Here is a 16,393-nt window from a genome sequence, read left to right as displayed (position 1 = left end):
ATGAAATCTCTAAGCATTAGTCCCAAACTGACACTTTTTTAACAGGCAGTTTGCAAAGACACACACTGCATATTGCAATCTTGTTTCCAGAAGTGTAAATTAAAATAATCAGGCACTTTTTTAATATCCACAGGTCAATGGAATAAAATGATTAAGCTTCCAATAGTCATTGTGATAGAGTACACTGCAAAAGGGCCCTTCTGCTGAACATCAGACATCTATTAGGGAAGCAATAAACTGAATATTTTAGCAATGAGTAAAAGTATTGGAAATCGGAGAGAGATTTTACCAGATTCTGTAGAATTTCCCTCCCTCAGATTCTGTGGAAATTGTTGGGAAAATTTGTGAGATGTTCTAGATGATATTCCCTCAAATCCTAAAGGAAATTAGTGAGACGGTGCTCAGGAAATTAGTTGCATCTTTGAATAGATTTATTTAAATGTGGCTTTCTAGTTTTCTCATTTAAAAAACAAATCACACAACTCCCTGAGATCTTTCATGCTACTTTCAATATCTCCTGTCCCAACTCAGGTATTTCCATTCTTCTCCTCTAAACAGATATTCTCTTTTCCTCTCTCTTTTGGACTCACAGAAATGTAAGAAATTAGCACTTTTTTACTAAAGAGATCACCAGTGAATTAGCCATGGCTGGGCTTTGGCTTCTCCTGAGTGGGAGAAGGGTCTTGAACCGGGAGTCTTCCAAAACCTAGGTGAGGAAGTGAGCTGTAGCCCACAAAAGCTTATGCTCTAATAAATTTGTTAGTCTCTAAGGTACCACAAGTTCTCCTGTTCTTTTTGCGGATACAGACTAACACGGTTGCTACTCTGAAACCTAGCTGGTTACTCTAACCTCTGGCTAAAAGATATGTGTGAGGTCCCTCTCATCCCTGCCCTGTTCTTTTTGTGCACGTTCATTTATAAGGGACGGATCTAGTAGGCGAAGTCTAAGCACACTTACTAGATTGGGCTCCACAAGCGAGTTAGGCAAAGGAACACCTAACTTCTCTGAGTTCATCCATTACTCTGGGCAATAGGAGTCTGGATACCCGGCGCGGGGCTCCAGTGCACATAGGCAGATGAAGAAACATAGTAACTATGTTTTTTTTACCGCCCCACCCCCCAAAAAAGTGCAAAGAAGTATAGGTGCCTACTGAGTTTGGGGGCAGCTGAAAGGGGGTTTCCTGAATCCCAGTGTGGCCTGATTCTGGGATGTAGATACATAAATTGGGAGTTAAGTACCCAAATCCTTTTGGAATCCAGGACAACAACACGTTTAGATTTTAGGGAGAGGATAATGGACACATGATATCTCACACACTAGACATGTTAAGACATATATTTAACATACAAAGTAGTTGAAAAATAATCAATTACTTTGTATACTGTTAAAGTATACATACAGATATTTATTAACTCACGTGTTTAAATTCTCAATCGTAACAGTTTTTCATGACATTTTTCCTTTGAGTCAAAGAAATCAAGTTTTATTCCAAATTGTTCAATTACCTGTACTTCTCATATAGCATTACTGGACATCTTTCGACCATTAGCTGAAGAAAAGTCTAATATATCTCGGTCTACCCAGCCTTTATCCTGAAGATTACATTAAATTTAAAGTTCTCAATTATCTTGAATTTCCTTCTTATTTCAAATACTTTTCACATTAAGTTAGAACTCTCTCAAAGCTGTAAAATGGTGCATTAAATTGTGCATAACAATAAATTATAATTCCAATGGACAAAACGACAAATACCGACCCACCCTTCACTTAAAATTCTGGAAGAAATATAAATTATTGCACTATTCTAGATCCAGTTTCACAACAACTTCCAGAAAATCATCAATGTAAATATAAGAGGATTGTTCCTTCTAGTATTATAACTATTCTTGTATATTAAGAAGCTAGCAGCTGATTTACCTAAACAGGATTATAACCAAACCTTGCTACAGAGCTGGAAGCAGTCTTTTTAACTCAGTACCAATGAGTCTTATAAATCTGGAGAAGTTAATGCAGAGGAACACAACAAACCAGTATGATTACTTAAAACACAGAAACCAGTTAAATTTCTCTGAATATAAACCAGGGATAAAATGTGGTAAGTAAGTATATCAAGTCTTGTAGGATATTTGAAACATATCATAAATCAAGTTCATCTATACTAAACTGTTGCTAATGCTAATGTCCTGTGTTCAATGGTCCTCCATGCCCCGTGCATTGTTATGCTCTACAAGTCTGTGCATAATTTATTTCATTTTATTTTGTTGATTTTTTTATATCACATGCATATTAATGGCACATCATGGATGTTTCACAATGTCTGGAATTTTGCTCTGTGTGTCACTTATTTTATGCCACAAAAAATGAACATAAAAGTACCAGTTTTCTGAAACAAGGTTAAAGAACAGCTGCAATGATGGTTATATCAAATGCAGCAGTAGACACAGTTAGTCCTCCATTTATGGAAACAATAGAACATATGGAATGGGCTTTTATCATTAACCAGTGCAGTACAAAAAGTCTGCCAACATTTATAACAGTGTAAAATACTTTCATGATGATAATAATTCTATAAATTCAGGAGATGGTAATTTAATTTCTTAGAACGTGGGACTATGGCTGTAATCAGCTCTAGCAAAAACTGCTATATTGTACGTGAACTGAATACATACAAGCAGTGCTAGTACTAGATGCTGCAGATACTGAGTGCAGGAAATTGAAATCCCCCACTCCTTAAAGCAAGTAGGTGAATGTCTCCTGTGTTATTTATCTATTATCATTGATCAGAATGTACACTGTACACTTGCTAGAGATTGCCTAGTGCACATAAGGTCTGATGTGGAAGTTTGGGATTATGAGATGCCTGCCAGTGTCTGAAATGGTGCCTCACTTACGCTGCATGCATAAGTGTGACTGGGTCTTTCCTAGGCAGAAGATAACACTTTTTTACTCTTCAGCTAATCAGCTGGAAAGAGAATTGTCCCCACCCACTGAAAAATGGAACATCTCAAGTCTAAAAGCTGGCTAGAACCTAATGAATGCAATGGCATCAAAACTTAGTTACTCTGGCTCCATCTGTTGAATGGGAGGAACTGTTACACAAGCAGCTGGTTTGTCATAGGAAGAGTGAAGACAGAGATCATGTTTTTTTCAGCTTTTAAAACTTAGTCAAATTGTAGCACTACAATGCACTTAAATGTAAATGTATCATATCTCATTACCCCATGTCAGAATAAAAGAAACAACATTTTGTACTTTCAAGCCACTCTGAAAACTTTAATTAATCCTCACAACATCCCATGAGGTATTTATTTTAAGTATTGTTCTCCCCATTTTACAGACAAGGAAACAGATACAATGAGGTTCAAGGCCAGACTGTGAAGCCCTTACTCACACAGGTGAGCAGTTATTCATGTGAGTAGTCCCAGTGAAGTAAACAGGATTACTCCTGCTAACCAAATGGGTTAGGGGCTCACAATCTGGCACTAACTGACAAACTAAATATTCTGCTGAGTACACTAGACCAACTGCAGCATACTTGTGACACTGTAAGATGGCAGTGTATTCTGGAATAATATTTCAGACACTCTGTTGGAACTCTACTTATAACATTTTGGATCAAGTTTTTCAGAGGTAGTGTGCCTTCAAAGGCATCCTCTATTCGTGAACAAAATTGCATGCCACAGACACCTGGTCAGAATAAAAAGACAAACTGCCTACTCACTGTTTGCTCTTTCAGACCGTGTCCTGCAATATATGAATGTGTTGTTGTAAGACTATAATTACTATACCCTTGGATGCTTATGAAAATGAGATATGTGTCATGAGGCTATCACAGTGCAAAAAACTGTAAATACATACGTTCCATTTGAGAGATGCTGAATGGTTTTGGAAAATTTTATCAAAGAAAATCCAAAGATATTAATAAAGGGATTTTAGCTTTGACACTTTACATTACCACATGTACTAGACAGACTGACATACACATATACATGTGAAATTTTCATGAAGGAAAAAAAAGAACCATCTCAGAGAAACTGTAGAGGTGAAGGCCTATTAACGTTTAACACACACACATATAGAAATTTGAGAAGATATTTCATGTGATTTTTATGTCTTCATCTTTCTCTCAGTACATTTGTATACAAATTTTATTATCTTTACTTGACCACTTTGCAGAACTTAGTGGTGATATATATATATATATATATATATATATATATATATATATATATATATATATATATATATAATGTTGCCTTAAATATTAATAAATTTCTTTGTTTCTTTCTCATAGTAGAAATATTAATAAAATATACCAACTCTTTATCTTCACACAGCAGGTTCCCCCCCCCGCAATAAAGAATTCTTTTGATTTGTACTTCACTGGTATAAAATATTATCAGCAGCTTAAATTATTCATACCAAAAAAGTCACTGAAGATGTCTGTACTGGTATATCATACTTCTCCACATACATACAGCATGGTTTTCATTTGAGTTACTTCTTGGGAGCCAAGGAGTAATGTATTTAGTGATACAGTATGATGTGCAAGAAACAGATGAATGGACCTTTTAGATATGTAATCAGAATATATAGATTTTAAAGATTCTTTCAGCCTGGCATGCCTCATAGTTGCTGTCTTCCCCTCTATCTAATTTTTATAGATATATTTTTATGCCTAATGTATGTACATTATTTTGTAGATACTAACTATGTAGCAACATATTTGGGAGATGCAGTTATAGGTACAAAACACACATACACACTTACAGTGCAAATGAAAATATTAAATCTCTTCTAAAATTATAAATACATTTAAAGTAAATAAAATGCATCAGTTGCCAACCCAGTAATTGCTTTGAGGTAACTTTAAAATTATATTCTGAAAATTGCACAGATTTGTAAATTCCCTGTAGATTGTTGATTGCAGTAGAGGAGTACACAGCACACCTCGGAAGACGGTATTGTAAATATGGATTTGTAGTTCTGGGCCAGCTGTGCACTGATTGGTCCTGCTGTGAAACTGAGGGGAGTCTGAAGATTGTTCTAGTTTGTGTTGAGTATCCAATGTGGCAACTCAAGATTAACAGACCATAGGGAAATACTGGGCATGCCCCCTTTCTTTGCCCTTACCCCTAAACAGGAGAAAGATGGCATCAGAGCTGTTATACTAGCTCTTACAATCAGAGATTCCCCTAAATAAGGTGATCCTCTTGTGGCCTGATGCACCACCTTTAGGGAGCAGAGCAAAATCTGTCTCTGTTCTTTAGGATACAATAGGCTAAAACAGAGGTTCTCAAACTCTGGTCCACGGACAAGCTCCATTCAGGTGGTCCACAGATAGTTCCCTCTAAGTTGCGCGCCTGGGCAGCCACACACGAGAGAATGAAGAGCCACCCACCTAATTAGTGGAGACGCACAGGCATGGCTCTACTAATTAGGTGCCTAGACCCTGGAGAAGATGCACATGTAAGATGAGGTGGTGACCTTGATGGAATAAGGGGTAGGTAGGAGAGGGTAGTGGGGTGAGAAGAGGGGGTGAGGGGAATTTGGGATGTGCAGGGCTGCGGCAGCCAGAGAAAGAGGCGACTTTCCCCATCTCCAGGGCTGCGGCTGCCAGGGAGAGACCCCCCACTCCTTCCCAGCCCCAGTTCGGGGGCTACTCCAGTGGGGGAGAGAGGGCACATACTTCATATTAGAAAGATAAGACTACTGATATTAAAATATGAGTTGTGCGCTTTTATTTGTAGAACAAAAAATGTTAATTATTATTAAGGGTTTTTTTTTATATAGTGCTTTTATCTAAAACACGTTACAATAGTTAGCTAACGGCACAAACAACATTTGGAAAGATCATTAAGTGGTCTGCCGCGTCCCTCAGCAATTTTCAAGTGGAAAAAAAGTTTGAGAACTACTGGGCTAAAATACTTTGGCTTCAATGGGGCCAGAAGTTCTCCAAATGGGAGTTTTACCATTGACTTCAGTGGAGTCAAGGTTTCACCCTACATACCGGAGATTTAAAAAAAGAATAGAAAAAAGAATATATAACAGAGCAACACTGTGACATATATCTCTATATAGGCTGTGTCTGATAGTGCATGCAGAACTCCAAATAATGGTTTAGATGTCAGGTCTTCAAAACTGATTCCAGAGTTCCTGAATTTGAGTCATAAGACTCCGATATTAAGCAGTGATTCATGAGGTATGTCTGTGATGACAAGACCCAAATAAGACAGGTGCCATTCACAGGAAACACCATGCCTTTTGGTTCAACTGCATCATTTTACCTATCCCAGACATTTCAGATTTCACTAATTTTAGCTCACAATAAAATATTTAAAGTGTTAGGGATCTCTATTCTCCTATGGTGAACAAAAGAATCTCACATATCTAAACTGTCATAACTTTGTTGAATTTCTTCTATAGAAAACTTACTTAACTGAACTGGAGCATTTGAAATTGAGATGAAGCTGGGAAAGTCATTTTCTTGCTTTGTCCTATAACACCAAAACATATGGAACAGACATTCCAATCCATAAAGTGGTTTCCTTCATAAAAATGAAAAAAATTATTTCCAGCCACAAGGGCAAGTATGTTATCATCCCGGTTATCAACCATCCTTATACTACATTCACTACTTATGCCCACATATCCTGAATTCTTATTTATCTGGGTTAGTATTTATGGATCTCTCACCTCAGATTTTTCTAGGGGTGACTTTAATTATATTCTTAATAATGGAACAGATAAGCTGCCCAGAGCAGATTCCAGGTGAGAATGCTAATGCAAAAATCTGTACAGCAACAATGCACCAGATATTCGTGAAGCTTATATCTTTGCTCCTGTGTACCCAGATCAATAAGACTTAACATTGACTCCCATCCACATGGTCCTTCCTTATAATTGATTTTTATTTAATTTCTCCACCTCTACCTCTCAAACCATATAATCTGATATTAAAGTCATTGCCATCTCTGGCTGAACAATAAGTATGTATGATCTCTTACACTGCTGCTAAGACAGAAGATTTTGTAAGAAATCACTTTTCATTAGAAACTGATATTAAGAGACTTGAGATCAGGCCAGAAGTGGTATTGACAATGCAGCCCAAAAGAAATTATGTGCTGTTCTCACAGCCTTTAATTCCTTTTTGCATAATGGTCCTGTAGTGGTCTTATATTATCAAAAGGTATGGTTCTACTCCACTGTAAATAATGGTTGGAAATGACTGGTGCATTTGGTTAACAATGTGGATAGAGGGGCCAACTGTAATGCAGTAAAAAAGTCTGGAGGCAGCTGGCTTACTGGAACCGAAGATATTTCTCAAATCTGTGTTGTGTTGACAAGGAACTGTTATCACTGAAGCTAGAGAGACAGGTGGGTGAGGTAATATCTTATATTGGACCAACTTCTTTTGGTGAGAGAGAGTGCTTACTCAGCTTTGTGTGGCTCAAAAGTTTCTTTCTCTCTCATCATCAGATGTTGGTCAAATAAAAGATATTACCTCATTCACCTTGTCTCTCTAATATCCTGAGACTGGCATGGCTACAACTCCGGTGCATACCTCATTGAAGCTAGTCAGGAGAGAAACAGATCCTTAGAACCCAATTCAACCCAGGCATAAGAATGAAGTCAGTGAACTTGTGCCCATTTACACCAGGGCTAAATTTTCCTTTTTTAGCTCCTAAGTCTATTCAATTTGCCTCAGAATATTTTTGAATGATCTAATAACAACTGATGAAACAAAAGAGGTCCTAAAACATCAAAAGATCAATTAGTACTTGAGGCCTTGGTGGACTTAGTGTAAAATTGTATAAACATTGGGCACCTCATCACAGCTGTCTAAAGGATACTTTGAAAAAAGGAACCTTTATTTCCCTTTCTATTACTGCTTTTATTTCTGTCTTTTATAAGGGAGGAAAAGATCACGCTATTCTTACAAATTTCTCATTTTGTTTAATGTGAATTTAAACACCATGGCAAAGATGCCCCCTGTAAATCAGATTCTCTCACCCTTAATCACGTTGAGTATTACCTTAACTGTGCATAGAGCTATGCTATTCTGTGGCCCTCAAAAGGTGGAGAGGGCTTATTTCTCTCATTCATTTTGTGCAGTTCAATTAATCAGCATGATGATGATGATCTAGTCCTAATTATAACCCTGGATTTAATTAGAAACTTGACCTCACTTTCTAGTGTCATCTGAGAGCTACTTGGAGCCAAAATATATCAACTATTAAAGTCATATTAGCATTATAATAAATAAATTATTTTATTATATATTGTTAGTAGTAGTAATCACATTTTTACAGCATCTGAAGATCTCAAAGAGCTTTATAAACATTAATAAATTAAGCCTCTTAGCATTCTTGCGGGGCAAGTATTATTATCTGTTACATCCAGGACAATATGGCTACATTAGTGGAACTCAGGAAAAGCATTTCAGAATTGGATAGGTGGTAAAATCAGTGATTCTGCCAGGATTAGCTTAATAAATGGTAACCCTCCAGTACATGCCACACAGAAACTGGTATATATAATAAAACTGCCCCAGGCTCACTCACTCATCTTCTTTCCTGTAACTCCACTCCGTGGCAGTTTCCTCAATTTTTTTTGACTCCTCTAGCAAGCACCTGTTACCTGTCACACTGATAACCACACACAGGCTGCACTTATACTCCTGGGCAGCATGTAACAGTCTAAGGTCACTTGTGCTGTTCTTCATCTATCACCCATTTCTTCAGATTTGTTCCCTCATTATCTTTAACTCTGCACTCCTAGAAATCTCAAATTGAACAATTGTCCAAAAAGTTGTAGCTAGATAAGACTAATTTGTGATTCTGATACAACACTGTTTCAGTTTTTTTTAAAATTAAGAATATTATCAATTAAACAAACCCCCAAAACTACATTTCAAAATAACTTCAATGATCATCTTCGAGCAGACAACCAAGCACTGCCATAAGCATCCTTGATTTTTAAAGAAATATTACTGCAGCCGTAATATATAATTAATAGGCTGGATGCTGGGACACCGAGATTTTTCTATATCCATTATAGGGCTAGAAATCTGCACTTATAAAAACTGGTCAAAGAAATAAGTGGACAAAATTAATTATGTGACAAGCAGACAGATTTCCTCCCCATGTACCTCTGGACTTTTTTTAAGGGGCTGAATGATATTAGGACACTATCTTCACCCTGGACGCAGTGTGTGTCGTGCAGGGACTGTCTTTTTATTATGTGTCTGAACAGTACCTAATCAGAGCCCCTAGGTGCTACCACAATACAAATATTCATAATTAAGTAAAAGCAGAGACTGAATCATTTTTTAAGCTTTCCAACTCTCTGAAATGTACCACAGTCCCCATCATTACTGTGATACTCTGTGTGTATTCTTTTCAACAAAGAATTTTAAAAATAAAATCAATGACCATGATGAATATTACTAACCACTGGATTTTTTCTCTCTCAGTAAAGTGCTAAAATGCATTCTTCTACTGATTCACTGCTCTCACAACATTATTCCCAACAAAAATAACACTGAATTTCCTTTTTTGGCAGAGAATGAAAACCACTATGTATGTAAGTTTTAATAACCTCTTCTTTCTACTGCTGATAGTTCCTCCTTCCTCATTTTCCTTGACCTTGGCACAGTCTTCAATACAATCTCCTGGATTGTCTCTATAGTACTTACCAATGAGTAAATGTTTCTTCCCCTCCAGTCAAAGCACTGATCAATCCAAACCCTGATTAACTTTAAGATATTAAAAACCAGTCAGAGGTAGTGTGGTTTACACAGAATAGTATTATGTATCAGCTAGTTTAAATTAGAACAAAGTTGAATGCCTGCAGTCAGATTTGCAAAGGGCAATGTTTTCAGACCAAGTCAGACACCAGTATAAACAGGTTTTATAGCTATTGTCCCTCATCCTACCCTGGGATCTGCTAATGTAGCACAGTCTGCGCCCATATGGAATCCAACTGACTTTACTGGGATTCTACACAAATGTAGGAGTACTCACTTACAGATCATATTGTATAATTAAGGTCATAACGGTTACCAATATGTTGCTTAATAAAGAGTTTGCCCAGGACACTGATATTCCAGACGTATCACATATACCAATGATGTGAAACAGTTATTCCAGATCACTGCTCTGGTTCACCAAAGCACTTCAATACATACTTAATTTAAGCATGAGTAACCCTACTCCTATTTACAAAAACACTAAAGCATGTCTTTATCTTTAAGCATATTAAGTCTTATTGAAGTTAATGAGACTTAAGCATTTGCTTAATGGTTTTGCTGAACAAGAGTAGGATTACCAATATGTTTAAAGTTAAGCACATGCACATTTTGCTGAATCTAGGCCTACAGCAGTAATGGCAGTGACTGCTATAGTTAAAACCATAGAACAGTTTCCATTATAAGAATGTATTCTCAGACACTAAAATCTGACTTTCACCTTTTGGTTTGGAATTTCCTAAACTTAATCTCTTTTTGTCATAAATATAAAGGGAAGGGTAAACCCCTTTAAAATCTCTCCTGGCCAGAGGAAAAATCCTCTCACCTGTGAAGGGTTAAGAAGCTAAAGGTAACCTCGCTGGCTCCTGACCAAAATGACCAATGAGGAGACAAGATACTTTCAAAAGCTGGGAGGAGGGAGAAAAACAAAGGGTCTGTGTCTGTCTGTATGCTGCTTTTGCCAGAGACAGAACAGGAATGGAGTCTTAAAACTTAGTAAGTAATCTAGCTAGGTATGTGTTAGATGATGATTTCTTTAAACGGCTGAGAAAATAGCTGTGCTGAATAGAATGAATATTCCTGTCTGTGTGTCTTTTTTGTAACTTAAGGTTTTGCCTAGAGGGATTCTCTATGTTTTGAATCTAATTACCCTGTAAGGTATTCACCATCCTGATTTTACAGAGGTGATTCTTTTCTTTTTACTTCTATTAAAAGTCTTCTTGTAAGGAAACTGAATGCTTTTTCATTGTTCTAAGATCCAAGGGTTTGGGTCTGTGGTCACCTATGCAAATTGGTGAGGATTTTTACCAAACCTTCCCCAGCAAGCGGGGTGCAAGGGTTGGGAGGATTTTGGGGGGAAAGACGTGTCCAAACTCCGTTTTTTCAGGAACCCAGATAAAGTTTGATGGTGGCAGTGGAAATCCAAGGGCAAAGGGTAAAATTAATTTGTACCTTGGGGAAGTTTTAACCTAAGCTGGTAAAAGTAAGCTTAGGAGGTTTTCATGCAGGTCCCCACATCTGTACCCTAGAGTTCAGAGTGGGGAAGGAACCTTGACACTTTTAAAGGTGATTTTTCATAGAGTTGGGATCAAAAGTATAAGGACGTGGGAGTGTGATGAGGTGGGGGTGGGGGTGGGGGGGGAGAAGTAATACACAGTCTCAAAACATAAAACATTTATCCACTTTTTCTTTTTTAAACCGGCTCTAATGTCAAAATAGCTCAGAGGAAGAAGCTGAAATTTGGCAGGAAAATAGTCTTTATTAAGGAGAAATGTTTTAGAATGTTTGAGTGAAAAAGCTTTGTGAGCTTTTGAAGATTATACTCAATCTGAGGAAGCTGAGGCCTGAACCCAGGACAAGCAAAGCAGCATGGGAGGCCAGAGAGAGCTGTGTACTGACACAGTGGCGGGGCCAAGAGAGCCAGCAAGTGGGGCGACGGTCAATGGGGAGAGCGGGAACCCACCATGAACAAGATGACAGATCCAGCCAGGCAGGGCCCCATGGAGGGGAGAGAACAGCACTACTAGAGACAAGCAGGGACTGTAAGGAGCAACCTGGGGATCAGAGACACTGTAAGGGACCGAGAGACAGTCACAGAGACCCCAGTGAAGGGGATGAAGTGAACCAGCAGGGAGGGGCCAAGGTATGGGAGACCACTATCCTCCCCTGAGACTAGCTGTGCAGGGAGCTGTCTTCTTCTTAGCATATGTGCAAAATGACCACATGACCAGGATTCATTATTGAAGTGGTCCACTGGTTGGATCATTAGCTTTCCCGGCCCAGGCTGGGTACTGACAAGGAGAGCAACATGATCCACACACTCACAGGGAACTATAATTAGTACCAGAGATAGGAAGTTCCTAGCAGACCCTGAGTCCAGGGAGAAGTGATGATGCCTGAGAGGTAACTGCAGCCAGCTCTACGGAGGTTTTTCCAGTCCCATCCTGAGGCAAAGACCTGGTGAGATGTGCACAGCCCTGGACAAAGGCAGCCACACGTCACAACAGGCAGGGGAATCCAGAGTTCAAAAGAGGGTGGGTTTTTTCCTTGTCTCTTTTTCTTTCCTTTTCATTAGACCCTTGACTACCGGGTGGGAGAGGGAAGGGGACCACTCCCCCCCAGTGAGTACTCATCTGGTGCGTTCACTCCCTTGGGAGGTGGGTCTTCTTCATTCTCAAAAGCCTACCATGGCACAACATTTAGTGAACCAGGCTCTCTGGTTTAGGGGAAGATTTTGGTTTTGCACAAAAAGGGGGGGGGGGGGAGGAACATCTAAACATTGCTGTGATAATTTGTGTGTAACTCCAAATAAAGCCATAACCCAGTGGGTGGGACATTATCTTCATCACACCCCACTTCTGGAACTATCAAACCAAAGCAGAGATTCCCCTCAAAAGAGACTGTTAGTATTTAAAGTGGTTTTGTATGTGCATACATATAGAGTAAATAGTTTAATATGTCTTTTCCTTTGGGTGTAGGAAGTAGTATAAGGATTGCTTTAGTACATATTAAAATCTTTCAACTGCTTAAGGCCTTGGCTACACGGGGTGTGGGGGGGATGTTTCGAACTAAGATACACAACTTCCGCTACACTATTCGCGTAGCTGAAGTTGAAGTATCTTAGTTCGAGTTACCTGGCCGTCCTCACAGTGGCAAGTCGACTGCGGCAGCTCCCCTGTCGACTCTGCTTACTCCTCCTGCTGAGGTGGAGTACAGGCATCGATTCAGGGATCGATTTATCACGTCTAGACGAGACACGATAAATCGATCCCCGATAGATCAATCACTACCCATAGAGCTGGTGGGTAGTGAAGACGTACCTTAGTATATTTTGAAACTTGCTAAAAAGTTTTTTTCCTATTTTTAGGCTAGTGTCTTATCCTTTCTCACAGGCAGGGAGCCATGCCCAACCTGTTCCTCCGGGTAATCCCTGGGGTGGTAAGAGACTTATTGCTTCTCATCCCACCGAGATAACTTAGGGTAAGGTAGGATCCCATTTTACCATATCCCTGCCCAAACCCCATTACACCTGCATCAGCATTCCTCTCATAGGAACGAACAAGTATCTCACCCAAGGATCTTGGGGAGATCCACTGGAGATCACAACCATGTATGCAGAAGACTTGTGCCTCTACTTTCAGCTCCAGAGCTTCACACCCTTACCTAGGTATCTAACAGCATGGCTCTAATGGAAACATCCTGCAAATGACTCTGTTCCTACAGGTGCCCTGAAACCCACTTTAAACCAGGTTCTGCAATGTGAAGTGTTCCTTGCAGATAAAAAAAAATAAGGCCATATTAACTTATCTTTTCTGAAGATTTCCTGCAGTTTAGCAAATGTAACAAATGTACTGCTAGCTTTACCTCCTCCCCTCCCCCCATGGTTTGTCCTCTCTGCACTGCAGAACCACAAATCCACAAAGAATTCGCTGAGGGGTCCATGGTATGGGGCACAGTAAGTAACATAAAGGTGGTTTAAGGGGCACATCCAGCTTTGTAATAGCTATCACAAAAGAAGATGCCCCTCAACGGAGTGTCACTTAGAGATACATGTCCAATTTCTTTTCTATTACATCAGTGCAAATCGATTCATGTCAACAGGTTTGCAGTGGGGTACATGTGAGCAGAATTTAGCTACTGATACCTAGGGCACTGGTTACCTGGGCATGTGTTTCAGTACAGTGGTTCAATTAGTCAATCATACAGTTATTCAGCTTTTGCACTTCCCCATGTTAAATGAAACTCACCAAATGTCAGAACCCCAGCGATGCCATCACAGATTCTGCAACCCAACCACCCATATAGCAGTATCTTTCATGTCATACAACTCTTCCAACTGTAAGTCACAGCAAAATTGGACCCTTATTGTTTTGATATAACTTTTTTCTACTAAGTATCACTTTTGTGGAAACTGTGAATTACATCAAAAACAAGATTGCATCTACTGGAAAACAAAAAGCAAAATACTCTCAGATATTCATCATTCTTTCAATATTTGTCCATACATATCCAATAATGTTCAAAGAAATACGAACTGCACTTTAGTAATAAATAATATGAAAATAAATATTAGGGTCTGTGCATGCTTTTGTACTGTTGCTTTGTTTAAAGTAGCACTAAGTATTAAACTTACCTTATTGGGATTTATAGCTGTGATGACCCAAACACACTGAGCATTGCTGTCATATTGGAATGGAAAATTGGGTGATGTGAAGGTGCCACTGGGTCCCTGAAGATTAGATCCACAAGTCTTTACTGCAAAAATAAAATGTTTAACTTATAATTCCTGCATGAAACATGTACAGCAAATGCATAAAACATTCTCTCTCATTAAAATATGCAAAGGATTAAAATACCAGTTAACAATATACCCATTGCAATATAAGATGATCATATTTGTGTTGCATTATTCTGGGACACAAGTAAAATGCACACACTCTAAGGTTCAAGATATTGCACTTGAAAACACACAAAACAAACTAGCTGTGATTAAAAGAGAGTGCACCACGATTATACAAAGTAACCATTCTATTTATTTTAAATAAAGCAGCATAATGGAGAAAGATAAATACATTATTTCATTACTTTTAATAAATACCTGTAAAGAGAAGTGTTCATATACCAGACTTAATGACAAAGCGCACTGTTACTACTGGAGTGTTTTTGAGGATTAGTTGTCCTTTGTTCATGCTAGCACATCTATTGCTGTTATCTCTGTTGGAGTTACATTCATGGTTGCAACAATGAGATCTTTCAAAGGGACTCTGTAGATTCTGCCCTTATATGAAGTAAGCTATATCAGTTTTTAAAGAACAGAGCATGTGAACTACTAAGTAAATGTATTTTTTTAAAAAGTCAGTTGTGACTACTTATAGATAGAGCAGGGTATCTTACATTTAGATGTAGTAGTAGTAGTGAAAACAGTTTTCTAGCAAAATATGAAACATTAACTGATTTGTCTTCTCTGTTTAGGATGAGATTCTGCCACCCTTATTCACGACGAGTAGCGTTTTACTCCACAAATATTCCCTGAAGTCAATGGAACCATTTGTGGAGAAAGGTGCTATATTACCTAGTGTGTGAAATCCTGGCCCTGTTGAAGTCAATTGGGAGTTTTGTCACTGGCTGCCATAATGCCAGGATTTTGCACTGTGAATAAGCATACCCTAAACAACATACAAGCCAAGCCTCTCATGGATAGTGTATATAGGCTTTGTGTCTGTGTTTTGTTTTGTTTTTTTTTGACATTTTGTATACCTGTGCTGAAAATATTCCTCACCAACCTTTTTCTGGGTTAAGCAATACATTTGACAAGCAACCTCAGCTATATCTGAGCCTTGTGTTATGTTTCTGTGCTGATTCCTGTAGCATTGTAGTGAGCAAGCTGCAGAAGCAGAAAAATAATTGTTCATGCTGGAGTCTGGCAGACCATTTCACTTCACTGATTTAAATTTTGACTAAGATAGGTGAATCTGTCAAACAATTTGCTTACACTTTGACAAAGCATGCTAATTTGGGCAAGGGTAGATAGTAAATCAAAGCTAGCTTGTTCCAAGATGCAGATCTCTTCCTGAGGTTTTCATAAATGGAAACTTAGGTTTACTAAGATACTAAATAAGTCCACACACTGTTCATTACCTACTCTTTATTCCAACCTTAGAGAATCCAACTCCTGTTTACATTTCCTGCAGTAACTTCCATCTGCATTTCCAGTGGTAACTAACTACAGTATGCATGTCACTCAGCAAATGTGAGAGAGTAAGAGATCAAGTTAATAGATTCATTGAACACACACTCCAAGTTTCATTCACATCAATTGTTGTTCTCCTATGCAAATCTACACAAAAAGATTACTTACTATATCAAGAACCATCTTTAAAACTTAGAAATAATATCTAAAAACTATAAGTATAACTTCATTGTTCTCTCCACTTTGATTAATTGACTCATGTGACCAGCATGGCTCATTTAGCTATATTTGCACACAGAGTATTTGAAAATGTTTCTGCAAAAGAAAATATTTTGAAAACACTACTGCTAAAGAAAAGAAAGAAGAAGATATTTTATAACAAGCTCAATGTTCTTAACAAGAAAGTAATCATTATCATGAAATTATTGTAGTTTCTATAACAACCAAAAATGAT

General features: G+C 38.3%; 1 protein-coding gene across 2 annotated transcripts in view; it reads right to left on the bottom strand.

Annotated features, from left to right (window-relative positions):
- Positions 1-16,393, bottom strand: part of CSMD3 (CUB and Sushi multiple domains 3) — a 1,215,628-nt gene that overhangs the window by 645,044 nt on the left and 554,191 nt on the right. For both annotated transcript variants that reach the window (XM_073330296.2, XM_073330291.2), the window contains one exon: positions 14,383-14,504. In XM_073330296.2, the coding sequence (XP_073186397.1) occupies positions 14,383-14,504 (122 nt within the window). The remainder of the gene's footprint in view (positions 1-14,382; positions 14,505-16,393) is intronic.

The sequence above is a fragment of the Lepidochelys kempii genome, chromosome 2 (assembly GCF_965140285.1).
Source record: "Lepidochelys kempii isolate rLepKem1 chromosome 2, rLepKem1.hap1, whole genome shotgun sequence".
NCBI lineage: Eukaryota > Metazoa > Chordata > Testudines > Cheloniidae > Lepidochelys > Lepidochelys kempii.
The sequence above is the reverse complement of the archived record's forward strand: the minus strand, read 5'-3'. Positions and strand labels throughout refer to the sequence as shown.